General features: G+C 40.5%; 1 protein-coding gene across 2 annotated transcripts; it reads left to right on the forward strand.

Annotated features, from left to right (window-relative positions):
• Positions 1-280: 280 nt before the first annotated feature.
• LOC135087173 (transmembrane protein 198) lies at positions 281-27,657 on the forward strand. Of its 2 annotated transcripts, none has more exons than XM_063982013.1 (10): positions 281-527; positions 1,036-1,258; positions 2,111-2,221; positions 2,309-2,460; positions 9,260-9,332; positions 9,607-9,698; positions 11,712-11,856; positions 17,946-18,082; positions 19,135-19,305; positions 26,887-27,657. In XM_063982013.1, the coding sequence occupies exons 2-9, from the start codon at positions 1,078-1,080 to the stop codon at positions 19,294-19,296; spliced, it is 1,053 nt and encodes a 350-aa protein (XP_063838083.1). In that variant the 5' UTR covers positions 281-527; positions 1,036-1,077; the 3' UTR covers positions 19,297-19,305; positions 26,887-27,657. The 2 variants fall into 2 exon arrangements, with proteins under 2 accessions (XP_063838083.1, XP_063838084.1); XM_063982014.1 differs by lacking the exon at positions 281-527 and adding an exon at positions 572-831.
• The last annotated feature ends 233 nt before the right edge of the window (positions 27,658-27,890 follow it).

A 27,890-nucleotide genomic window follows, 5' to 3' on the forward strand; every position in this document is an offset into this window, starting at 1 on the left:
CGAGCAAGCTCGCCCCCAGGTGACTAAAATGGCGGCAAACGGAAGTAAGTCAAATCAATTCCTATTAAATAATTGCGGAAATGACGTCATTTAAGGTATAAAATGGTAAAAAACTACACCGGAAGTAGACGCATCTCTCACCAGATGCTGTGCATCGTCTCTGCTCAATAATACAAGTTTTATTGTTTTGTAAAACTTGTACTATTCAATTGACAATAGACAAAGACTTCTCGGATTAACTGTCATTTTCTCAAATCGTTTATTCACTGTAAGGCACATCCCTATTAAAAATTCAATGATTGGATTTATGTATGAGAAAACTCAGGAAAACTGCCCGAACCTTTGTTAAATTTTCTTTTGTAGGTAGTAGTAAAGCTCCGAGCTTTGTGATGAATTTTCAGAAATATCTGTTCTACCATATAAGTGGAGGCAGTGTGTGTTCGTAGTTGTAGATAAACAATAAAGGTGTCATTGCTGTGATAATAATAAATTAACAATGTGAAATCGAACGTTTGACGCGTAGGATGGTGAGTGTTTTCTTTATTAAAGCTTTTCGATATGATTGCGAGCAAGGTTTTGTCCTTAAAAATGTTATATTGTCTACTGGTTGTTTGTTTTTGCCGAGTGTTATTGAACTGATTTTTTCGTATGCATGGTGAAAGTATCTGTACTTCACAGAACTAGTTCGTAGCTCGATGTCGTTCTGGTGGAATCTCTGTATAAGTTTTTATTAAAAATTGTCACAATCAACTTGTGAAGAGCCTAAGCAATCCTTAGTGATGTGATAAAATCGTGAATTAATCGTGCTTTATTGTTTTTCTTTGTGAAAACGTAAGTAAAATTAGTAGAGAGAAACATGATTGTGTAGGTAATTCTATAATTTTTTGTTGATTTTTTTATACCTACCTTTACAAAGTGAGATAGTGAGCTAGCTTGGGTACAAAGCCTGCCTGCTGCTAATAAAAAATAAGTTGTCTCTGTGACAAACTCCCAGTGGAATTTAAAACCATACACAATATATGGTCCTTGTTTCAGTGCTAGTAACATATAGCTACAGATTGGTACGGGCTGCAAATCATGTCATCAGTGGGCCAGCTGGTCCCACAGGTGACGCGCGCTCCTCCCAACATGACCATCAAATTCAACGGCCCTCACATTGAGGGGTCATTTTGCACTTCAATTGATTACAATTATGATCCTGTCATCAGTGTTATTTGTGCAATGTACATAGCTTTTGGGATCGTATACACATTATTTGGTAAGTATATTATTTATTTTATATCTTAAATGAATTAATTATCATGTCATGTAAAGAAGAACGGTCACGCCCCATACAAAAAAAACCCAGACCCGACAGAAACAAGACATACCTCAGTTTTTTTGTCATGTCTTAATTAGTTAAATTATATATTTTTTATATTCGAAATCTATGTATAACACTAAAATATTACCCTTTGTTTTTGTTCAGGCGTTACACAAAAACTAATACAAAATGCCTATTTATCACCAAAATTGGTAAATGTATGTACCTAAATGTCTATTACAGCTGCTATGGAATGTATCTAGGTGACCTGGAGATACAGCCGGATTATACAGGGTGGTTATACATATGGAACGATAAGTGATCTCACTCGATTATTTCTAAACTATACAAGATATCGAAAAACTAGTTACTGATTCTGAAAGTGCTTCACGAGCTCTTTCAAATGGTACCAATAACAGGTTACAGATTATGGAAGCTGGTAACATTGAATTTTTAGATTTTGTAACTTCTCGTTTCCACCCTGTATAATCCGGCTGTATCTCCAGGTCACCTAGATACATTCCATAGCAGCTGTAATAGACATTTAGGTACATACATTTACCAATTTTGGTGATAAATAGGCATTTTGTATTAGTTTTTGTATAACGCCTAAACAAAAACAAAGGGTAATATTTTGGTGTTATACATAGATTTCGAATATAAAAAATATATAATTTAATTAATTAAGACATGACAAAAAAACTGAGGTATGTCTCGTTTCTGTCGGGCCTGGGTCACAGATGACCGTTCTTCTTTATTCATGAAATTTATTCCCGGGTATATTGTAAATGTGGACTTATGTTTCAGGTTACAGATGCTTCAAAGCTAGCATGTTTCTCACTGGTTTCACATTTGGATCAGCTATTGTGTACCTAATATGCCTCCAAGAGTACTTGATGCCACCTTACGGCAACGTTGGTAAGCATTGGATAATACTGGTGGAACGTCAGATCCTACTTTCTGAGATATTTGAATTTTTGATGATTTTCAATTATTTCTGTACAGGTGTGGCCCTCTGTGCTGGATTGCTTTTTGGTCTCATCACAATGCTGATCCAGTATGTTGGACTATTCATGACTGGTTTCCATACTGGCCTTCTCCTGGCTATAGCTGGGCTGGCCATTTATGATCATTTCCTGGACAGCAGACCTACTACGGTGAGTATTCTGATGAATATTCATTTTTCCTTAAAATTGAATTGGTATGACTCATGTGATTTCGAGGTCTTACGCATTTTGAAACAGGCTTAAGTAGCAGAGCTTTAAAATTGTTTTTGATTTTAAACAAAATAATGTTTTGTGTATTGTATGCTGCAAAGGAAAATAATCTTTCTTATCTGTGCTTTCTATGTTCATAATCATTTTAAATTCTAGTTTTGTTTAAATTATGTAAGTACTTTATAAAATAAGAAATATGTGATTACCTACTTGTTGTGCAATACTAATCGAATAATACTTTTTTATTACATCAAATATTGTAAACTTTGTAATTTACGTCACAATTTACTTAATACCAATGACTGATTTTTACTAATGACTCATACTATGATGCACTTGTGAGGTTTAAAATGACTCAAGTGTATTTTCAAGAATCTAAAATCCATAATAGAATTAAAGATAGCATCTTTTTCTCAATAAACACCATTGATTTAACGAAAATAGCAAACTATGACGTCATTTCTCACTACGATTTTTCCATGTAAATTGTTTAAAAACTATTTGTTAGCAAAGTTAATGAAGGAACTAAATATTTTTTAGTTTTTAGTCTAAACTGATACTATCTACTATCGATCGATATATCTATCGATATATCGAAGTGTTGAGGGGTTTGTACAAAAACGCCACAATGTCGGTCCGCCTCCAGGATCGGGACTCGAAACCTATCCAGTTGCAGCGAGGGGTAAGACAGGGAGACGTCATATCTCCAAAACTGTTTACCACCGCCCTGGAAGATGTCTTCAAGCTTCTGGACTGGAACGGATTTGGCATAAATATCAACGGCGAGTACATCACCCACCTTCGATTCGCGGACGATATCGTAGTCATGGCTGAGACCTTGGAGGATCTAGGCACAATGCTCGATGGCCTCAGTAGAGCCTCTCAACAAGTGGGCCTCAGAATGAACATGGACAAGACAAAAATCATGTCTAATGTCCATGTTGCACCCACTCCTCTGAAGGTTGGAGACTCTACACTCGAAGTTGTTGACAACTATGTATACCTGGGACAAACAGTCCAGTTAGGTAGGTCCAACTTCGAGAAAGAGGTCAATCGTCGAATCCAACTCGGATGGGCAGCGTTCGGGAAGCTTCGCCATATACTCACGTCCGAAATACCGCAGTGTCTCAAGTCGAAAGTATTTGACCAATGCGTGTTGCCAGTGATGGTATACGGATCTGAGACGTGGTCGCTTACTATGGGCCTCATAAGAAGGCTCAAGGTCACCCAAAGGGCGATGGAGCGGGCTATGCTCGGAGTTTCCCTGCGTGATCGAATCAGAAATGAGGAGATCCGCAGGAGAACCAAAGTAACCGACATAGCTCGCAGAATTGCTAAAATCAAGTGGCAGTGGGCGGGGCACATAGCTCGTAGAGACGATGGCCGTTGGGGCAGGAAAGTTCTCGAGTGGCGACCGCGGGCTGGAAGACGTAGAGTGGGCAGGCCTCCTACTAGGTGGACCGACGATCTGGTAAAAGTCGCGGGAAGAGCCTGGATGCGGGCAGCTCAGGACCGTTCATTGTGGAAAGCCTTGGGGGAGGCCTTTGTCCAGCAGTGGACGTCATTTGGCTGAAAAGAAAGAAGAAGAAGTCTAAACTAAAGTTGAGTTTTAACTAGATTCTGGAGATAATTTTAGATGATGCTTTAATTACATTTAGTACATAAAGGTGTCATGTAAAATAATGTTTTAGTTATAGTATAAATCTGCCAGAACTATTAATTTAAACAAAAGTAATTAAACATCATTAATTTAAAATGATATTACTCTTTTATGATTTCATAAAATGTGTGGTCATGCAGCTCACGCAAATAGTTTCAGTAATCTAGTGCATATATACGTACCGCGTATATATAGGAATGTATATGATATGTATCGTACGTATTGCATCGATGCACTCTAACAACATAATGATGGCCTCAATTGCACGCTTGAATATGTGGACACTATGCTCTGCGAATTCCGTGTTTTTGCTCCTCACAGGTATTAGGTATTGAGAGATCCTTTGCGAATATTAGTATAGAATAAAACTAAAAATAAAAATAGATGTCTCGTTAGTTCAATGACCGGATAGCTTTATCAAGGCGCGGCGCATAGGACAGGCACACACGTATAAGTATTGCTATTTTATATCGAAGACTAGTTTCTGCCTGTGACTTCGTCCACTTGGAATAGTACCTACTTGTCTTAGCGTGATGAGCCTTCTTCGATAAATCGAATACTGAAATGTTTTTTCAAATCGGACCAGAAGTTCCTGAGCGCGTTCAAGCAAACAAACAAAGACAAACTCTTTAGCTTTATAATAGTATAGAATAGATAGATTCAGCTGTTAAATTCGATATCTGTTTTCATAATAAAGAAAGCCATTTGCATGCTACGAATGATAGACTATCACTGCAGTTAGACTCTATGAATAACTTAATATGTGAAACGGATATGGCGTACGTGCTTGTAACAGCTATTGTCAGTTATTCCCGTTATTCAGGTCAGCAGAATATACGATTTTCATATAGATTATACATTAATTTTTAATCGTTTGATCGAGAGCTTGGCAACAATTAAAACAACACTGTTGCAACTGCACATTAAATATTAACTGGACGCCAGCCGCCAATGTATTTTATTGTGCATATTTAAACTAAAAGTAACACTGTGTGTAACAATTAGTTAACATCATCATAATTTGGCAATAATGATATTCGAATGACTAACGTCCTGCCCCGGCCTTGCGCGGATGTATACCGAACATCTACACCTACATAAAAGACGTTTTCCGCCATTAGCAAGAATTCGAGCATCACTTTATTATGTAAATTCTTGAGACTTCGAAATCAAAATGCGTCGTTCTGAATCAAGTAATAAAACTGCATGTAATATTTTGCTATCTCAAAAACCGATAGTACGGTTGGTTTTTATCGCATACCTACCTACACTTAAAATACTCTTCGATCTTTTATAGTTTCGAAAGGTGTGCCCATACTGATTTTGTACAAAGTAGAAGATTTTGTTTTGAATGACATAACTGGCCAGTTTAAAAAGAGGCAGATAATATTTCGTTTTCTGGCCGCTTCTTCTCAGCGCTGACCTACACAAGCGACTTTTATCCTTATGCAATGTATTTGCCTTACAATCATTCGCAATATTCCCGGCAAAGTGTACCGATCACGCTGCGCATGCGCGCCTGCGTGCTGATCTCCCTGCGCACGCGCCGCTGAACACGGAACCATTATGATTCGACATTGGGGGCAATTGAAAATAATGTCATGCAAATCACAGGCTCGCACTACTGACACTTGCGATAAATTACACGTTGAATGATGCTGCTACGAGTTTTATGACAGATGATGTGTGGTCAATGATCTTTGTGAATTAAATTGAGCGTTTTATTGACAAAAACAGAGAGCTTGAAGACAGCCAACTTGAGAGTTAAAAGATAGTTGCCTCGCAATAAGTAAATTGTCTGTTTGTAATTAATTACACTCTACCGAGTGTTTTTAACCTTTTTCATGACACGACCCCCCTGTGATATAATATTTTACGACCCCCCGACCCCCGTTCGCTTTTTTTTTCATGCATTTTTATGGCCACAAAGATGTTGTAGGGACCGAATATTTCAATCTATACAACATTTATGCAGATTTCGGATAAATCTATCTTAAAGACTACTGCTTTTTTCCTGAGGTAGTTTTTACGACCTTTCGTGACCCACAGGACCACAGGTTGAAAAACACTGTCATCACTAGAATCCAAAGTCTAGCAGTTTGTTCTGGTTAATCTCTAGAACGAATTTAATGGGACTTTCACAAGTGGATAACTATTTCAAAACGCTGGCATCCTCTGCTATAAATTGTTTACTAAAACCGGCTGTGAAACTAAATTGATCAACAATGTTTTATATAAAGAAACGAGTTGTTATTGTTACAGTAAAAATCAAGAACTGTAATAATATTTCGTAACGTGCTTGTTTAATGTAGCCACTTTAAACAACTCATAATAACACGTGCGATGCTTGTTTTCGATATAATTGCAAGTATTTTGCAAGGTCTCGCACAGTATGCCAAAGTGGATCAATACTGCTCAGATTATAGACTTGGCACGGTTTTAATTGACCAAACTAATTTCTAAAAATAAAATACATTTATAACCGATCCTCATTACCGAGTCGATTAATTGGTTTCGTTTACACAACCGCAGTGTTATGTAATATTATTTATAATAGCTATAATATTACAACGATATTAATTTATAGCGCGAAAGCTCTCCGTTATCGGTGAAAGTTTACGATCGGTGAATTTATACGATTCGTTTGTGAGTTGTGACGTGCGACGCAACTGCTCGATAAACATTTGACATTCATGAGCGAAAGTAAGTTGCGTTTTGTAGCGTAAATTGTAGCTAAATTAATCAGTAATTAGAGTACTTATAGACTGTAATCTGAAAGCCAAATCCTTTTGTTTCTGACGAATTAGAGGGTCGTCTTCTTGAGTCTAAATGACCCGATGGTGATGATGAGAGGAGTATGTTAATTCTGAGAATGTAGGTTTTATTGGTTTTTGAATAGGCGCGGATAAAATTCGACATTATGTCAGAGGTTGTGAAGTAGGTATGTAAATTTGGCTGTCGAGGGAGCCCCAATGGCTATCGACCTGACTCTCAATCGTAAATTTTCATATTTAATGACGTTTTTTTAACAATAGCGTCAAGCTTCATTTTATTTGCGTATGGTATTTCTGCAACGAATTTAAATCTCTACTGGCAGCCTTATGCTAATGTTATTACTACTTAGCGGTTGTACTTGCTAAAATTCGATACACTAAGTTTCGATGTTCAAGCAAAGTTTCTAAAATGGCAAACAATCTGTACAATTACATAATCAACCAGCTATTTTCTATGAGAAGCTTCTTAATTATTTTTTATTTTTTTTTTTTATTTATTTACACTTTTGCACATACAATTGTACAGTGGCGGACTTAATGCCAGGTGGCATTATCTGTGATTAGTGTGTGACCTGTCCATTGTATTTGTGCAGAACCCATGACGGTATTATAGTTGTCTGCGCTATGGAAGATTATGTGAAAACAGTTAAATATCATTGCTTTCGACGTTTCTTTTTACTCCATTGGACAGGCAGCTCGCTTGTTTAAATTGAGCTAATTAAATGGTTAATTACACATTTCTTCCTAGTAAAAATAAAACTAGTTGAAACCCAACACTAATATTATTTTCCGATGTGTAAATGGTTTTACTAATGAACAGTGATTTGATGGATTAGGTTGAAATTGAGCAATCATAATTGAATTTACCCGAGTTAGTACATAACTAACTTTTTATCCCGGAAAAGAATAAATTTAGGGGCGGCGATGCGTGATAACAGCTCTCACTACGGAATTATTATTGGTGTAGAAACATTAAACAAATATTTTTATAAGCCTTGAAGTAATCCAGTTGTCCGATAAGAAACATCTGTGCTTCAAATAAGCGCACGTTAATTAATCAGACGAAAGTTACTCGTAATTAAAAGTTACACTAAGAGTAGGCGCACACCGTTGATTTTTCGTCGGCCGATAGTTTACTCGGGCAGTTGATTAGTATGGGCATGTATGGCTGTGCGCACACTACGCCGATTCGATTTGGCCGATTCTTCATACAATTTGAAATCGGGCACAACTATCGATCAACTAAAAATCGATGGTCTGCGCCTAGTCTAAATAGTCTGTTACAGTTCCTAAAAGAATTTACGAAGATTGAAAAAAAATATGTTTCCGTTTTTGCAAGCGTCTCCTCGACAAACAAAATCATGTTTTCTAAACTTGTTTAAACGATAATTATAATTAGTTGATCGGAACCGATTAGCTAGAAGGCAGAAATGAATGTAAACATTATAATTTGTTAATTTATTCACGAATTAGTAGGCTCTTTCCTACATGGCTTGCGGCGTGGCGACGCGAATCGCGCTTGTATGCTCCAGCGAACTGTGAATTTTAATATCGCTGCTATGTTTGTGTTGTGATCTTCAACTGCTTTGAATTACATGCTTGCGTATATTATTTGAGAATACTATTAATGTAAATGAGACAACTTTATATTCTTTTAAAGCCCGTTGTATTTAAATCGATTGTTATTTTTTATCGAACTAATTTTCGAGATCATATCTCCATGTTGAACATTTCGAATGTTTATTGCTTATAATCACGCAGCAATGGCTGGAAAAACAAACAAGAATGCACGATTAAGTAAAAAAAAACGAATGAGTACATGGAATTGTAGAACTATTTCGATATAGTCTCTATCCATAATAATAATTATGTGCATCATCAAATGCTGGCTATTAAAATGGAACAAATAATTTGTATTCTCAAATACTTATCATATTTGTCCAGTAATTTAAGCGTGCGTTCATCACGAAGGCTTATTAAGACAATAAAATGTTAACTAGCTGTAACATAATATAAATGCAAACAAATAATCTAGCTAGTGCCCAGCAGCTGAGCGAAACCTATTTATATCTCTTAAACATCATGTGCAAGTATGTGGCTGTTCCATGTTTGTTACGACTCAAATTATGTGCTTCCATATCCTTAATAAGTATATTTTATGAAGTCTTAAATGGCACCAAACACACTGGTGCGTAACTGAAAATTCAATAACTTCTCTTCGAACTAATCGCGGTGGTAATAACATCGTTCACTCCGTAGTCTTTTTGGACTATATTTTTTAACATCACAATATTTATTGTTACAGTACTGGTTATGCGTAGTGGTATTGCTTACTTCAGGGATCTTCTTTGCTGTCATCAACTTGTACTGGAAGAAAGGTGAGATAATGATGAAATTTTAGTAAAATTCGAGAAAGTTATATGTGTACTTACTCTATAATAAAGATAAAAAGGACCGCTGGGTCTTATCAGTGATAACGATGCACGCGCTGTACCTTGTGAGCATAAACAAAAACGATAATTTATTTAGGCAACAACTTTTTTCGTTTGACGATTCTTCAAAGAGCTGTGAATTTAACTTGAATTAAATTACATTAATTGCTTTGTTTCTAGTTGTGTTATATTTTTTAACCATCCAAATATTTGTTTTCAGTTCTAACCATTTTCGGCACGAGCGTGTACGGCGGTGCAGTCATCGCGACGTCTCTGGACTACTTCTTCGAAAGAATGATGATGCTTAAATGGGTATGTTACACTATTAAATGAAAAGCAAACAAATGCAATAACCAAAAGTTTCCTATGCTCTCTAAAAACTTCATATTGCCGAGTAACAAGTTACTTATTGTTAGTCTATTATACAAGTAAAAGTCTTCTCATCAGAAAGATGCACACATAAATGGTTGACACAGCATAAACATTTGGAGCCTGTGATATTCTCTTATCGAGGTCAAAATGTACGGGCAAAAACGATAAAATGGCGTGATAAGCGCTTATCGCGGCGTACATCCTAGGCCTACAGGGTCTTCTCATTGTCATTTTCTGATTGTTCAAACATCTCACAAAAATGCAAGACTTGCATGATCTGAAAAGTTGTCGATTCCTTTTGTCACCGGTTATGCAAACTCATAGATCTGTGCGCAGATAGAGCAACGAATTGAACCTACTTTCAACTGACCAACATAATAACAACTGACCAAATAGATTTTTCAAAACAAAAGTTTCAAAGAATCTTACGACTAAGATTTTGTACCGTCTTGTATTCGCGTCCAATCTTGCATATCATAGCTAATCAACAAGTACATCATGTCAAGTATCAAGACCCCACAAGCGACGTATATTGCTGAAATTGGATGTGACTACGTTGATGCTAATATCCTCTAGTGGTAGTTCGTCAATATTGCAATACTGCTTCTCGCCTTAATAGAACAAGTGGGACAATCATGCTGTTACTACATCCATTATATCATGTACCATGCAGCTGTCAACGAGTAATTTATAGCACCCCAGTAACTGCAGCGCAATAATGAAATAACAGCACCATCCGACATTGGAGTAACCTTTATAACTCTTATGTTTAACCTTTATTCTTTTAAAAACACAAACTTAAGTCTTAAGACTTTAAAACAATAACTTTATGGCTTCGAAAACTTTGGGTTAATCCTTTGTATTTGTAAAAGTTCATTATTGAAGTACTTACTAAGTTTTACTGTTGTTGAAGTTGATTCAGAAGTTTTTATGGGTTTCTGTGTTATTGAGAGGAGTGTTAATTCATCTTAATAATACTCATGTTTATGTTTACTTATGGTTTGTTTACATACAGAGATAATGACGGGCCTTAGGATTGTAAAAAAAACATTTAATGATATTGATACCTACAATAAAATTCAGATAAAAACGGACAATGTGTAAACTTTTACTTTGATAAGTTTAATTTGTTTTATGACCCTTCTATGGTGCGTGGAGAAGTCGAATGAATACAATAAATCACGCAGCCCAGTTGCAGAATATGCTTACAAATAATTTTGATAAAAACGCGATGCTTACTTAAACGTGATATCATATTTAGGCAGTGCTTGGATAGTGTTTTGAAAAGTCTAAATATATGATTTTGAAATTGTGATAACTCAGGGACATTCCATTCTAATGAAGTCATTATTTCGAAGCATCGACCATCTAATCGGTAGTCCGATACTGACACCGTTGCTAGTACGCCAAAATTCCTGACATGAATCGTGTATTCCCTCCGACATTTTCCACAGTTTTGTAATTCACGTCACACATTATTTTACCGCAGTCAGCCTTATGGCATCGGCTCAGTACCGATCACTGACGTGTGTCAACGAAACGGTGCTCGACGCTTGAGACAAGCTAAATTACACCTTATTGTTGACGGCATTGAGCATAATTTTTTTTTAAATACCTTCGCGAAGAAAACCTTCTGTACGTAGTACTTATTATTATTATGTGGTAAAAGTAACAATGAATAGACAATTTGACACCATTCCCCTAATTCAAAATCACAAGTTTTCTAAAAAGACACTTCATTCTGTTCTTAAAAACTTTAATAATTTTAAATTGCCTGTAAATTACGATTTTTGGTCGCATTGTAATTGGAAAAAGTAGTTTAATTGAATTGACAATATAGTGACGTCACTTGCTTGTAGTGCCATACAGAATCTATGGGAGAGTTTCGTTTTGACAGTTTTAAAAAGTACGTCAATTGATTGGTGGTGTCAACATGTCTGTTGTTTCTTCCAGTTATGGGAGCGCGCGAAGCTTGAGCCAGCCGTGGCGCCGCCGTGCCGGCTGTCGTGGCTGACGCTGGCGGCTTGGCCCGCGGCCGCCATCGTGGGGCTCACGGCGCAGTGCGCGCTCACCGCCACCGGCATCTACCACGAGCAGAGTGAGTGGCCTAGTTAGTTTAGCAGGGCAATCGAATACCGCGCGATTTGTGGTTTATCTTCCTACTCCAACCATCCCAGTGGCCTAATTCACGTATTTTGACAGTCAAGATCTCGCTGACGTTCAGACGTCGTCCTATTGAAAAACAGTTTTAAATCCGTATTCACGAGGGTAATTTTTATAGAACGATTACTCGATAGGAACGCAACTCAGCGATTTGTTGTTATTGACTTTTAGTTACGTCGTCCCATTGAAAATCGTTTGCCTCCTATCACATAAAAAAATAGTTCTAAATCCTTATTCATAAGGGTCATTTCGATAGAACGATTACTCAATAGGATCGCATTTAGCGATTTGTTGTCGTTGAAGTTTTGTTACGTGAATGAGGCTACAGATCCCCCCAGAAAGCTAGTAGCCTATCTAGGCCGCTACAGGCCTCCTGCAGCGACGCTGGTGATTGGAGAATTTGTGCCAGCTGTTTTGCTACGCTTCTGCGGTTTTTCTTCTGCCTCCTCCATGCATCCTCTGCACAGTGGGCTATCTGTAATACCTATGTTGTGTAGGTGCTTGTTTAACATAAAATGTCCCGTTATAACACATAGGACCTTGCGGATGTTTAGTGAGTTGCCTATTAATACAATAAAACAGACTACGACTGTATCTCTACACTATAATACATACCGTGACAAAAAACCTGCAAAAGAGCAAGCAAGTTAGCTTAGTGCTTAGCACATGCATCTAGAACGAGCAGAGTGACGTGTAAACTCATGAGCCCAGCACAGGTATCTAGGGCGAGCAGAGTGACGTGTAAACTGTCATGAGCCCAGCACAGGTATCTAGGGCGAGCAGAGTGACGTGTAAACTGTCATGAGCCCAGCACAGGCATCTAGGGCGAGCAGAGTGACGTGTAAACTGTCATGAGCCCAGCACAGGCATCTAGGGCGAGCAGAGTGACGTGTAAACTGTCATGAGCCCAGCACAGGTATCTAGGGCGAGCAGAGTGACGTGTAAACTGTCATGAGCCCAGCACAGGCATCTAGGGCGAGCAGAGTGACGTGTAAACTGTCATGAGCCCAGCACAGGCATCTAGGGCGAGCAGAGTGACGTGTAAACTGTCATGAGCCCAGCACAGGCATCTAGGGCGAGCAGAGTGACGTGTAAACTGTCATGAGCCCAGCACAGGCATCTAGGGCGAGCAGAGTGACGTGTAAACTGTCATGAGCCCAGCACAGGTATCTAGGGCGAGCAGAGTGACGTGTAAACTGTCATGAGCCCAGCACAGGCATCTAGGGCGAGCAGAGTGACGTGTAAACTGTCATGAGCCCAGCACAGGCATCTAGGGCGAGCAGAGTGACGTGTAAACTGTCATGAGCCCAGCACAGGTATCTAGGGCGAGCAGAGTGACGTGTAAACTGTCATGAGCCCAGCACAGGCATCTAGGGCGAGCAGAGTGACGTGTAAACTGTCATGAGAACAGCACAGGTATCTAGGGCGAGCAGAGTGACGGGTAAACTGTCATGAGCCCAGCACAGGTATCTAGGGCGAGCAGAGTGACGTGTAAACTATTATGAGCCCAGCACAGGTATCTAGGGCGAGCAGAGTGACGTGTAAACTGTCATGAGCCCAGCACAGGCATCTAGGGCGAGCAGAGGGACGTGTGAACTGTCATGAGCCCAGCACAGGTATCTAGGGCGAGCAGAGTGACGTGTAAACTGTCATGAGCCCAGCACAGGCATCTAGGGCGAGCAGAGTGACGTGTAAACTGTCATGAGCCCAGCACAGGTATCTAGGGCGAGCAGAGTGACGTGTAAACTGTCATGAGCCCAGCACAGGCATCTAGGGCGAGCAGAGTGACGTGTAAACTGTCATGAGAACAGCACAGGTATCTAGGGCGAGCAGAGTGACGGGTAAACTGTCATGAGCCCAGCACAGGTATCTAGGGCGAGCAGAGTGACGTGTAAACTATCATGAGCCCAGCACAGGTATCTAGGGCGAGCAGAGGGACGTGTGAACTGTCATGAGCCCAGCACAGGTATCTAGGGCGAGCAGAGTGACGTGTAAACTGTCATGAGCCCAGCACAGGCATCTAGGGCGAGCAGAGTGACGTGTAAACTGTCATGAGCCCAGCACAGGTATCTAGGGCGAGCAGAGTGACGTGTAAACTATTATGAGCCCAGCACAGGTATCTAGGGCGAGCAGAGTGACGTGTAAACTGTCATGAGCCCAGCACAGGCATCTAGGGCGAGCAGAGGGACGTGTGAACTGTCATGAGCCCAGCACAGGTATCTAGGGCGAGCAGAGTGACGTGTAAACTGTCATGAGCCCAGCACAGGCATCTAGGGCGAGCAGAGTGACGTGTAAACTGTCATGAGCCCAGCACAGGTATCTAGGGCGAGCAGAGTGACGTGTAAACTATTATGAGCCCAGCACAGGTATCTAGGGCGAGCAGAGTGACGTGTAAACTGTCATGAGCCCAGCACAGGCATCTAGGGCGAGCAGAGTGACGTGTAAACTGTCATGAGCCCAGCACAGGTATCTAGGGCGAGCAGAGTGACGTGTAAACTGTCATGAGCCCAGCACAGGCATCTAGGGCGAGCAGAGTGACGTGTAAACTGTCATGAGCCCAGCACAGGTATCTAGGGCGAGCAGAGTGACGGGTAAACTGTCATGAGCCCAGCACAGGTATCTAGGGCGAGCAGAGTGACGGGTAAACTGTCATGAGCCCAGCACAGGTATCTAGCGCCAACAAAGTGACGCGTAAACTGTCATGAGCCCAGCACAGGTATCTAGGGCAAGCAGAGTGACGTGTAAACTGTCATGAGCCCAGCACAGGTATCTAGGGCGAGCAGAGGGACGTGTGAACTGTCATGAGCCCAGCACAGGTATCTAGGGCGAGCAGAGTGACGTGTAAACTGTCATGAGCCCAGCACAGGTATCTAGGGCGAGCAGAGTGACGGGTAAACTGTCATGAGCCCAGCACAGGTATCTAGCGCCAACAAAGTGACGCGTAAACTGTCATGAGCCCAGCACAGGTATCTAGGGCAAGCAGAGTGACGTGTAAACTGTCATGAGCCCAGCACAGGTATCTAGGGCGAGCAGAGTGACGTGTAAACTGTCATGAGCCCAGCACAGGTATCTAGGGCGAGCAGAGTGACGTGTAAACTATCATGAGCGCAGCACAGGAATCTAGTGTGAGCAAAGTGACGGGTAAGCTATCATGAGCCCAGCACAGGTATCTAGGGCGAGCAGAGGGACGTGTGAACTGTCATGAGCCCAGCACAGGTATCTAGGGCGAGCAGAGTGACGTGTAAACTGTCATGAGCCCAGCACAGGCATCTAGGGCGAGCAGAGTGACGTGTAAACTGTCATGAGCCCAGCACAGGTATCTAGGGCGAGCAGAGTGACGTGTAAACTATTATGAGCCCAGCACAGGTATCTAGGGCGAGCAGAGTGACGTGTAAACTGTCATGAGCCCAGCACAGGCATCTAGGGCGAGCAGAGGGACGTGTGAACTGTCATGAGCCCAGCACAGGTATCTAGGGCGAGCAGAGTGACGTGTAAACTGTCATGAGCCCAGCACAGGCATCTAGGGCGAGCAGAGTGACGTGTAAACTGTCATGAGCCCAGCACAGGTATCTAGGGCGAGCAGAGTGACGTGTAAACTATTATGAGCCCAGCACAGGTATCTAGGGCGAGCAGAGTGACGTGTAAACTATTATGAGCCCAGCACAGGTATCTAGGGCGAGCAGAGTGACGTGTAAACTATTATGAGCCCAGCACAGGTATCTAGGGCGAGCAGAGTGACGTGTAAACTGTCATGAGCCCAGCACAGGCATCTAGGGCGAGCAGAGTGACGTGTAAACTGTCATGAGCCCAGCACAGGCATCTAGGGCGAGCAGAGTGACGTGTAAACTGTCATGAGCCCAGCACAGGTATCTAGGGCGAGCAGAGTGACGTGTAAACTGTCATGAGCCCAGCACAGGCATCTAGGGCGAGCAGAGTGACGTGTAAACTATCATGAGCCCAGCACAGGTATCTAGGGCGAGCAGAGTGACGTGTAAACTGTCATGAGCCCAGCACAGGTATCTAGGGCGAGCAGAGTGACGTGTAAACTGTCATGAGCCCAGCACAGGTATCTAGGGCGAGCAGAGTGACGTGTAAACTGTCATGAGCCCAGCACAGGTATCTAGGGCGAGCAGAGTGACGGGTAAACTGTCATGAGCCCAGCACAGGTATCTAGGGCGAGCAGAGTGACGGGTAAACTGTCATGAGCCCAGCACAGGTATCTAGCGCCAACAAAGTGACGCGTAAACTGTCATGAGCCCAGCACAGGTATCTAGGGCAAGCAGAGTGACGTGTAAACTGTCATGAGCCCAGCACAGGTATCTAGGGCGAGCAGAGGGACGTGTGAACTGTCATGAGCCCAGCACAGGTATCTAGGGCGAGCAGAGTGACGTGTAAACTGTCATGAGCCCAGCACAGGTATCTAGGGCGAGCAGAGTGACGGGTAAACTGTCATGAGCCCAGCACAGGTATCTAGCGCCAACAAAGTGACGCGTAAACTGTCATGAGCCCAGCACAGGTATCTAGGGCAAGCAGAGTGACGTGTAAACTGTCATGAGCCCAGCACAGGTATCTAGGGCGAGCAGAGTGACGTGTAAACTGTCATGAGCCCAGCACAGGTATCTAGGGCGAGCAGAGTGACGTGTAAACTATCATGAGCGCAGCACAGGAATCTAGTGTGAGCAAAGTGACGGGTAAGCTATCATGAGCCCAGCACAGGTATCTAGGGCGAGCAGAGGGACGTGTGAACTGTCATGAGCCCAGCACAGGTATCTAGGGCGAGCAGAGTGACGTGTAAACTGTCATGAGCCCAGCACAGGCATCTAGGGCGAGCAGAGTGACGTGTAAACTGTCATGAGCCCAGCACAGGTATCTAGGGCGAGCAGAGTGACGTGTAAACTATTATGAGCCCAGCACAGGTATCTAGGGCGAGCAGAGTGACGTGTAAACTGTCATGAGCCCAGCACAGGCATCTAGGGCGAGCAGAGGGACGTGTGAACTGTCATGAGCCCAGCACAGGTATCTAGGGCGAGCAGAGTGACGTGTAAACTGTCATGAGCCCAGCACAGGCATCTAGGGCGAGCAGAGTGACGTGTAAACTGTCATGAGCCCAGCACAGGTATCTAGGGCGAGCAGAGTGACGTGTAAACTATTATGAGCCCAGCACAGGTATCTAGGGCGAGCAGAGTGACGTGTAAACTGTCATGAGCCCAGCACAGGCATCTAGGGCGAGCAGAGTGACGTGTAAACTATTATGAGCCCAGCACAGGTATCTAGGGCGAGCAGAGTGACGTGTAAACTATTATGAGCCCAGCACAGGTATCTAGGGCGAGCAGAGTGACGTGTAAACTGTCATGAGCCCAGCACAGGCATCTAGGGCGAGCAGAGTGACGTGTAAACTGTCATGAGCCCAGCACAGGCATCTAGGGCGAGCAGAGTGACGTGTAAACTGTCATGAGCCCAGCACAGGCATCTAGGGCGAGCAGAGTGACGTGTAAACTGTCATGAGCCCAGCACAGGTATCTAGGGCGAGCAGAGTGACGTGTAAACTATCATGAGCCCAGCACAGGTATCTAGGGCGAGCAGAGTGACGGGTAAACTGTCATGAGCCCAGCACAGGCATCTAGGGCGAGCAGAGTGACGGGTAAACTGTCATGAGCCCAGCACAGGTATCTAGGGCGAGCAGAGTGACGGGTAAACTATCATGAGCCCAGCACAGGTTTACTGTCATCCGATTCAAAACCAAATTTCAAAATAGGTAATAGGTGAATACCGCGGAGGCACGATTGAATACGCATAAAAACGAAATCGAAACAAAATCGGGCGATTTACAGGGCAATACGAAAAGTGATTCCAGCATCAAATCGCTTGCATGTCGTTGAAGTTTTGTTATGTGAATAAGGCCACAGGATCGCAATGACGACCATTATGTTTACCCAAAATTGTGCAAATAAAAATAAATTTTTGAATTTGAATTTAAATTTGAATGTTTTGGTTTAGTATTGAATAAGCATTGAATGTTTCCAGGTATAAGCGCCCAGAAGCGGCGGCTGAAGGCGCAGCAGTCGCGGCCGGTCACGCGCGAGCAGCGCGCCGAGATGAAGCAGCGCAAGTATCGGTACTTGTACCAGGTGCGCACGGCGCACGGGGACGTGATATCGCAGGTGCGTTGGCATTATACGTCTTCTTCTTAGTCGGGCACTCTTGTCAGAGTGCCTTCTCTCCTACTCTTCACTTTTACTCTCCTCTCCTACTCTCCTCTACACTCCTACTCTCCTCTACACTCCTACTCTCCTCTACACTCCTACTCTCCTCTCCTCTGCACTCCTACTCTACACGCCTCTCTTACTCTACTCTCCTCTCCTCTTCTACTCTCCTCTCTACTCTTCTCCTCTCCTACTCCTCTCCTCCTACTCTCCTCTCATCTTCTACTCTCCTCTCATCTTCTACTCTCCTCTCCTACTCCTCTCCTCTCCTACACTTCTCTCCACTTCTGATCTCCTCTCCTCTTATACTCTCCTCTCTTACTCTCCTCTACTCTTCTCCTCTCCTACTCCTCTCCACTTCTGCTCTCCTCTCCTCTTCTGCTCTCCTCTCCTACTCTCCTCTCCTATTCTCCTCTCCTATGCTCCTCTTCTACTATTTTCTCCTCTCCCCTCCTCTCCTACTCTCGTAAAATGACCCCAAGCTACCCATCTTTATCGCTAGCGCGTAATTATATTGCTGTTGCGCTCTGCAACGGGCGGCCGCAGTGACTATACGAGCGCTAAAATTCTATCTGCTCGGCGACCGGACTTTAGATAGATAGATAACACTCTGTTGTACACCTAGGGTTGCCAGGTGTCCGGCTTTAACCGGACATGTTTGGGTTTTTACGGTCTTGTCCGGCCAAATATTGGCTTGTCCGGCTTTTGTTAGGCTTTTTTATTTGGCTACCGTGCCAGGCGAAAGTCGAGCCACAGAATAATATGAAGCGCACGCATCATGATGTTGGGCAACCGATGATGATGAGCTATGACACTAATTGCAGCCCCCCCCCCCCCCCCCGTCACATGTCCGGCTTAAATGTCCGGCCAAATGAAGCACAGAGTCCGGCTTTTGTGGTCTTGGACCTGGCAACCCTATGTACACCAGATTAACCAAGAAAATGAAAAATAAAATAAGAACATTCGGTCGTCGCTATCGCGCTTTTACGTTATTATTTTATTCACCGCAGTCGTACGTGCAAGCTCTACAGAAGAAGGCCCAATGCGGCAACTGGTCCGGCAGCGGCGGCGGCGAGTGCAGCACGCTGCAGTCAGACTCCACGCACCTGACCGTGCTCGCGCCGCCCACCGACTCCGACGACGAGCTCAACCAGATCCGCGCGGCGCGCTAGTGGGCCCAGGTACCGCCACAGAATAATAATAAGTACTACGTACAGAAGTTTTACTTCGCGAAGGTATTTAAAAAAATGTATGCTCAATCTCATTAACAATATGGTGTAATTTAGCCTGTCTCAAGAGTCAAGCACCATTTTGTTGACAAACGTCAGTGATCGGCACCGCGCCGAAGCTATAGGGCTGACTTCGGTAAAATGATGTGACGTGAGGTGCCAAACTGCGGAAAATGGCGGAGGAAATAGGCATGATTTAGCATGAATTATCATGAATAATATTAACTACTTATTTACTTCTCAGTGTCTTGAGGCAACTTAAAAAAGTACATTCTGTGTTTTTATTATTATTTAGGCAGTTAAATACTGCACAGTATTTAGTACACCATTTTCTTTACTTTCTTCCATCATACACAAGAATACGCGTGCGTGAGTCAATGTTCGCTCGTATGTGAGGCCTTGTCGAATAGTATCCTGTAGGTGGGCCATCGTGCGTGTTTTGTTTTCGATGTAAACTCGCGGAGATGAACAGGCCTGGTACCGCACACTAGCACACTAGGCCCAGGCGGCAACTGGTCCGGCAGCGGCGGCGGCGAGTGCAGCACGCACCTGACCGTGCTCGCGCCGCCCACCGACTCCGACGACGAGCTCAACCAGATCCGCGCGGCGCGCTAGTGTGGCCCAGGTAACGCGCTCGCACTATACTCGACATCTTCGATATCTCCGACTCTTTTCGTCCGAAATACCTCAGTAAATAATAAATAAATAATAATAATAAATATCCTTACACTGCGCCGCTAGCCCCAAACTAAGCAAAGCTTGTGCTATGGGTACTAGACAACGGATATAAACATAGTTAAATACTTTTTTTTTTTGTAAATACATACATATTATACATAGAAAACACCCAGACCCGTCACAGAAATTAAAATTCAACATTTCAATTTCTGCCCAGCCGGGAATCGAACCCGGGACCTTCTCAGCATAGTAGTCCGTTTTGAACCACTACACCAATCGGCCGACAGTGCCTGAAGACGAAAGTCTACAAATAATGTGTGTTACCTGTGATGAGTTATGGCTCGGAAACGTGGCCTCTCACTATAGGCCTTATACAGAAGCTCAAAGTTGCACAGCATGCTATGGTGAGGGCTATGCTCGGTGTTTTTTTATGAGATCGAATCAGAAATGAGGAGATCCGTAAACGAACTAAAGTCGCTGACATAGCCCGACGGGTTAGCATGCTGAAGTGGGAGTGGGCAGGGCACATAGTACGCAGAACTGGCGGCCGATGGGGCAGCAAGGTTCTGGAATGGAGGCCGCGTACCGGAAAACGCAGCGTGGGACGTCCACCCACAAGGTGGACCGACGACCTGATAAAGGTAGCAGGAAGGCGCTGGATGCAGGCCGCTACCAACCGTGCGATGTGGAAGTCATTGGGGGAGGCCTATGTTCAGCAGTGGACGTCCTGTGGCTGAAATGATGATGGTGATGACTATACTCGACGCAAAGACGATTAGTAATTTTTACACACTCGTCAATATTTTATTTTATTATTACATATTTGAGAGAAACTTGTTTACAGTGAAAATTGTTTTCCCAAAATATACTTAGTCGGGTCATAAGTTCTGTCACATGTTTATAGTGAAATAATTGATACTGTTTTTACGGTAATCATACCAATAGAAAGGTATTCAAACAAAGATTTTATGCTTATAAAAATTATTTCAAATTTTTCTCGCAATTATGAATACAAGGGTTCAAACTGCGCGGTCAGTGGTCTCTAGAAACACGAGCGAGTTTCGTATCAATATCGGCGGCTGGTTTAATACAGGATGCCTTGAGGGACTCCAAATCAGTATGAGACATAGAGCAGGCCTTCCTCTCCAAATGTTGCCATATTTTGTAATCCAACGTATTAGAGTCTGGACTGGATGATGGCCAGACTTCGTGCCGGCTGAGGTCAATTTTACGCCCTACGAGCGGGTTTAGCGCGCTTTTCGCTCTATGAGCTGGCTCAGAATCCTGCTGGAACTCCCAGTGTCTGTTATTGGGCATGATATGTGAAAAAGGTTCTATAAGCTTTGTGAGAACTGAATTTTGATACAGAATGGCATTCGTTTTTATGCCTTTCATGCAAAAAATACCTCAAAAAAGCCCAAATTTGAGACATGTTACCAAACCTTGAGTGACGATAAAAGCTGGCCTAGCTGGACAGCCTAAATTAAGCCGGTGCTTCTTCATTGATGTACGCATCCAACTTACCATTTTGTTTTTTTGTAACTCTCCTCCATGGTAAATAACAACATTTGAAAATTTTTATTCAAGGTACTTTTTTCCCGCGTACCGCTTAAGCAAAACGTGGGATTTCTTCAATCTCAAGTCTTTTAAACGCGCATCCAAGTAATTTTTGATTTTTATTCAAATAGTTTGAAGCCTTTAGTCTTCATCAATACCAATTTCACCCTGGTTCTGCTTAAGCCTACCTCCAGGGCAGGCAAAGTCTGCTAACGCATGGGATTTTTTTGAGTTCGCGCCTTCGCAGCTTTTAACGCTGCTGGAGTCCTAACCGTGCAAGAACAATTACTTTTGTTTTGTGTCTTCTACACTTAAATCTTCATTATATCGTTTGATGAAACGATAAACGTAAAATTAATAGGTATTTAATTCAATTTTTTCAGCACATCGAAAATTTGCTTTCGCGCGTAACCGCACCAATGCTGCGTGACAACTACTGTTCGGTCTTCTTTGTGCGTCCACTACATATTTAAAAACAAATAAAATTCAAAACAATGCACATTTTTAATTTTGTTAAATATTCTAAATTCTAATTCAATAAATATTTTTGAGACCTTCATTCAAAATTCAAAAGTTATGATCATGTGACAGAACTTATGACCAGACTAGGTACTTGGCCAGACCAGGCCTGTTCATCTCCGCGAGTTTACATCGAAAACAAAACACGCACGATGGCCCCCTACAGGAGTACTATTCGACAAGGCCTCACATACGAGCGAACATTGACTCACGCACGCGTATTCTTGTGTATGATGGAAAAAAATAAAGAAAATGGTGTACTAAATACTGTGCAGTATTTAACTGCCTAAATAATAATAAAAACAGAATGTACTTTTTTAAGTTGCCTGAAGACACTGAGAGGTAAATATGTAGTTAATATTATTCATGATAATTCATGCTAAATCATGTATTTCCTCCGCCATTTTCTGCAGTTTGGCACCTCACGTCACATCATTTTACCCAAGTCAGCCCTATAGCTTCAGCGCAGTACCCATCACTTACGTTTGTCAGCAAAATGTTGCTTGACTCTTGAGACAAGCTAAATTACACCATATTGTTAATGACATTGAGCATACATTTTTTTAAATACCTTCGCGAAGTTATTTTAGTACTTATTAATATTCTGTGGCCATACTGCCAACAAACACCGAGAGAAAACTAGACACACACTAGGCCCAGGCGGCAACTGGTGCTGCTGTAACACACTCGTGATCACAGGGCGCTTCCAACACTGTACTGTATGTAACACACGCGCAACGTGATCACAGGGCACATTTCTAATATGATGCTGTAACACACACGGTGCGTGTGATCAAAAAGAACTTCCAATCTAACACGGTACTGTAACACATGTATAATGTGATCACAGGGCACTTCCAAAGTTCGCACACAATACTGTAACACATACATACCACGTGATTATAGTCTGGTTCCAACCTAATGCCGTAGAACATGCAAAATGTGATCACAGGTTCCAACATGGTATTGTACAGTAACACACTCATCACGTGACCACAGGGAACTTCCAACACAGTGCTTTAACACACGCACAACGTGACACGCACTCTTGTTTGAACTGCCCTATAGTTTAAACAAGACGCTTGTAACTTTCACTGGTTTATATTTCATTCGCGGCCAAACTATAGATCCTGGCTATTCAGGAAATCATTCCATTCATAGTGTTGTCATGACGTATGTCATTTTTTTAGACGATTATGGGTGGATTCGACCAAACAAGAGTAAATAACAATCTCAGCCCCCCTAGACAAAACGCACTTTTTGATCGAATCGAAAATCGAATCTGTCAAAACTCCATACAAAAAAGGGGCTTTTCGACCACTTTTCGACTGGTTTGCGATCATAATTTGCACTTTGTCTAGACCCACAGAATAAACTTGTCATTTTGACATATTTCCCATACTGAAACTGACAATGTGCCAGTTATGTGGATTTATTCTCGGGTAAAAGTTTGGTCGAATCGGGCCTAAGAGCGCTGATAGCTTTTAACTGAAGAATAAGTGGCACATTGACAGTTCAGTATGAGAAATATGTCAAAATGACAAGTTTATTCTTCAGTTAAAAGTTATCTGACGATTGAAAAATCGAACCTAGATAAGAGAACGATGACGATTACAGTGAATTTTATTGCGTATTGTAGCATGAGCTACAATTTACGCTTCAAAAATTTCAAAAGGCGAATCACCAAGTTTTTATTGTACCCATCCTATAGACCCTGTCTTATAGAAACCGAAAAATTGTGTGCGTCAGAACCGCGGGTGGGGTATAATGAAATCGAATGAAACATATTCTGGTATTTAGTAGTGTTTTACTATTATTTGATAGCGAAGATAAAAATTTTAGTACTTATCTATAAACAAAATTAAACGAAAAACAAAGTTCCACCGCCAACCTGACGTCAGGATGGCGGGTGGGTAGTTGAACGGTGTACAATACTTAGAAACTGTAAATGCCAATTTTTAGTATCTCTTCATTAAATAAATAAAATAATGTTAATTCTTATCTACCCCTTTTTATTTACTTGTGAAATATATTTTTTTCAATGTCGGAAGCCATACAAAATTTTTTTTTGTTTATTTTCAAAAGTTCTCTGATTAAAACAGCATTAAACGATAAATGAGGTGCACTGATATTTAATACATATCTACAAGTATTGCATAGTAGAGTAAAAAGATTTAGTAGTTCTACTAAATACAAGATGAAACGATTAACAAAGTCCGCCGCCGTCCATTCTGACATCAAGTTGGCGGGTGGAAATAAAACTGTAAAATGCATAAAGACTATAGATGTTAACTTATTATAAAAGTCCTTTGGTAACTACTTACATTTATTTTAAAATTATAACTTTTAACATCTTTAAATATTATTTATTTCATTATTTTTAATAACCATTCTGTGCGCCCACATGTTAAGAGTCGCGGCTTAGATTAAATTATGGATTGTAATTTGTACTTAAATATCACTAACTTGTTTTGTGAGTCTTAAATAAATAAATAATAAACCCTTGTTCCACATACTTTATGGAATGAGATCTAGTTGACGGGAGGGATGATCGGGATCACATTCTTTATTAGCCATGGAACATTTCTCTCGACAGAGTAAGAGCAATGAGAATGAGAAAATGTTTTAAATTACTGCGTTTCATCTTTTTAATCTATTATTTAGGTACTTACCTACTTACTAGTAAACATTTACATAGAAGTTCCTCAGTTTATAAATATTTAAATAAAACAACTGCTGTTTACATAATTTATTCATAATCATCTCTAAATTAACTATAATATTATTATATCCGCCAATATTCCTAACTATAATTTACAGTCTTGATAGGAATTCTCATCTGAGGACTTAGTGTGAGTTAACATCAAAGAAGATTTTAGTTCTTGAAAGTTTCCGCTAGGTTCGCTGTCATACGTTTATTGTTACTTTTGCAGTCGACATCGAATGCGTTTGTCATAAACTCACACTACGCCCCTTGCTCTGAGGAACTTCCATGTAAATGTTTACTAGTAAGTAGGTAAGTACCTAAATAATAGCTTAAAAAGATGAAACGCAGTAATTTTAATCATTTTCTCATTCTCATTGCTCTTACTCTGTCGAGAGAAATGTTCCATGGCTAATAAAGAATGTGATCCCGATCATACCTCCAGTCAACTAGATCTCATTCCATAAAGTATGTGGAACAAGGGTTTATTATTTATTTATTTAAGGCTCACAAAACAAGTTAGTCATATTTAAGTACAAATTACAATCCATAATTTAATCTAAGCCGCGACTCTTAACATGTGGGCGCACAGAATGGTTATTAAAAATAATGAAATAAATAATATTTAAAGATGTTAAAAGTTATAATTTTAAAATAAATGTAAGTAGTTACCAAAGGACTATTATAATAAGTTAACATCTATAGTCTTTATGCATTTTACACCGTTTTATTTCCACCCGCCAACTTGATGTCAGAATGGACGGCGGCGGACTTTGTTAATCGTTTCATCTTGTATTTAGTAGAACTACTAAATCTTTTTACTCTACTATGCAATACTTGTAGATATGTATTAAATATCAGTGCACCTCATTTATCGTTTAATGCTGTTTTAATCAGAGAACTTTTGAATCTAAACAAAAAAAAATTTGTATGGCTTCCGACATTGAAAAAAATATATTTCACAAGTAAATAAAAAGGGGTAGATAAGAATTAACATTATTTTATTTATTTAATAAAGAGATACTAAAAATTGGCATTTACAGTTTCTAAGTATTGTACACCGTTCAACTACCCACCCGCCATCCTGACGTCAGGTTGGCGGTGGAACTTTGTTTTTCGTTTAATTTTGTTTATAGATAAGTACTAAAATTTTTATCTTCGCTATCAAATAATAGTAAAACACTACTAAATACCAGAATATGTTTCATTCGATTTCATGATACCCCACCCGCGGTTCTGACGCACACCGAAAAATTCACAGGAAACCGCGATTTAATAGAGCACAGCGCCATCTAGTAATGTGTTAAGCATTTAAAAATAAAATGGGTTTCTATAAACGCAATGCTTTTCCCAGATGTCGCCAGTGGCAATCTGAACATGGCTTACTTATGAAACTGCTATTATTTGGGTTGTATTTGTTTGCAGTGACTATTTCTAATTTCTTGTTAATTATTTTAATTATAATATAACTACATATTATATTAAATAATATTATACATATTACATAAGACGTAATTTTTAATTGTAATTTTAATTGCAATTATAATTTTAACTGTCAGTCTCTAATAGAGTAAGTTTTTTAAACATTGACCTCATTTTAAGCCTTGTAACTATTTTTTTTGATACCACGTTTTATATTTTTATACCTTAATTTAACTACAGTAATAAATTGCCTGAATTTGTGTTCCCAGACCTCAAAGTAAAGATAATACGTATGTAAAAACTTAAAAAGGCTACTGCGATACAAGCTATGCTTAGTGCAGAAGCCGCTAGTTATAAGAATATTTTGTATTAAGATTTATTGGCAATAAACATTTTATTATTATTATTATTCTCTTTATTAACTTTGGTTCTTAATTTTAAATATTTTTTTACAATGTAAATTATCAAAAAAAAAATATAAATACATTATAAAAAAAAATATAATTATTATTATTATTTATTATTTTGTGGTAAATGTTCCTGATAAAAAACATAAATGAATATCAGTCCCGTATCCGTCGCTGCATTCGTTACTTAACGATTAAAGACGTTAAATAACCGAAGGTATTTATATTTATCATTTTAATTTTCAGACGGAGTGCCCTCGGTGGTGCGACAGCTATGAAATGATTTATAAGGGTGAGCAAAATAAATTTTCATTCTATGTATCCAGTATTATAAGAAATCCACTCATATTATATTATTATTAGTGGTTTATAATTATTAATCATATATTTGTATTCCATGTGAATTTATTATTGTATTATGATTATACTTGGAATTACGTGTATAAGTAGAGGGGTTCAAGGCCTAAGTTAGTTTGTTTGTCACCACAATATGACGTGATCGCGTCAGTCGAAAACTTATTCAAACTAATTTTGCGCAAGAGTAAATAATTATAATATCTGATGTAAATTGGATAGTCAAACAATAATTCCAAGTGTTCTACTTGGAATTATTGTTTCTTTGAAATCAATGTTTGTTAATTGAGTTCATTAACTGATGACGTCATAGCTCCCTTTTGCCATAAAAAATCGCGGTTGGACAGATGTCAATAAATTATGTCAATTGAAAGATGGTGTCAACTAAATTTTTATTTGAAGATTCAATTTCTTCGCAACAGTATTGAAATCTGAAAACTATCCAGTATACATCAATTGTTTACTTTCTAAAAAATAGTTTGGGTAGGAAGATTTTTGTATTGATATTTTCGAAGGATTTACAATAAATACCCGTGAATCCTACTGCTGACGTCGACAATGACATATCTCGTAAAACGAAGATTAACACCAAAATGAACATTCCAAAATTTTTTTATACTATTGAGAGTAGATTTTAAGCAACGATTAATGTAGATTTTTTTTTATAAAAAATAAAAATGTTTAAAATTACTAAAAATAAACCGCTGTAGAACACGCCAGTTCAGACGAACACTGCCATTGTTACACGTAGAGTTTTGCTAGCTTTCTCTACGTTTTGTACGGTCTTGGACTCCATAATGTTGAGATATGGTTGTGTTGTTTCTTGGAATATTTACTTTGTATATGTACTTGTATTAGAACTTAGATTTGATTGTGACGTAAAGCACTGAAAACTT

Source organism: Ostrinia nubilalis, chromosome Z (genome assembly GCF_963855985.1).
Source record: "Ostrinia nubilalis chromosome Z, ilOstNubi1.1, whole genome shotgun sequence".
Lineage (NCBI taxonomy): Eukaryota > Metazoa > Arthropoda > Insecta > Lepidoptera > Crambidae > Ostrinia > Ostrinia nubilalis.

Bases quoted from the DNA above. Each gene is read 5' to 3' on its own strand.
- LOC135087173 (XM_063982013.1), top strand. From the start codon at position 1,078: ATGTCATCAGTGGGCCAGCTGGTCCCACAGGTGACGCGCGCTCCTCCC. The intron at 1,259-2,110 runs GTAAGTATATTA...CTTATGTTTCAG, and splicing joins GATCGTATACACATTATTTG to GTTACAGATGCTTCAAAGCT. The intron at 11,857-17,945 runs GTGAGTGGCCTA...GAATGTTTCCAG, and splicing joins CGGCATCTACCACGAGCAGA to GTATAAGCGCCCAGAAGCGG.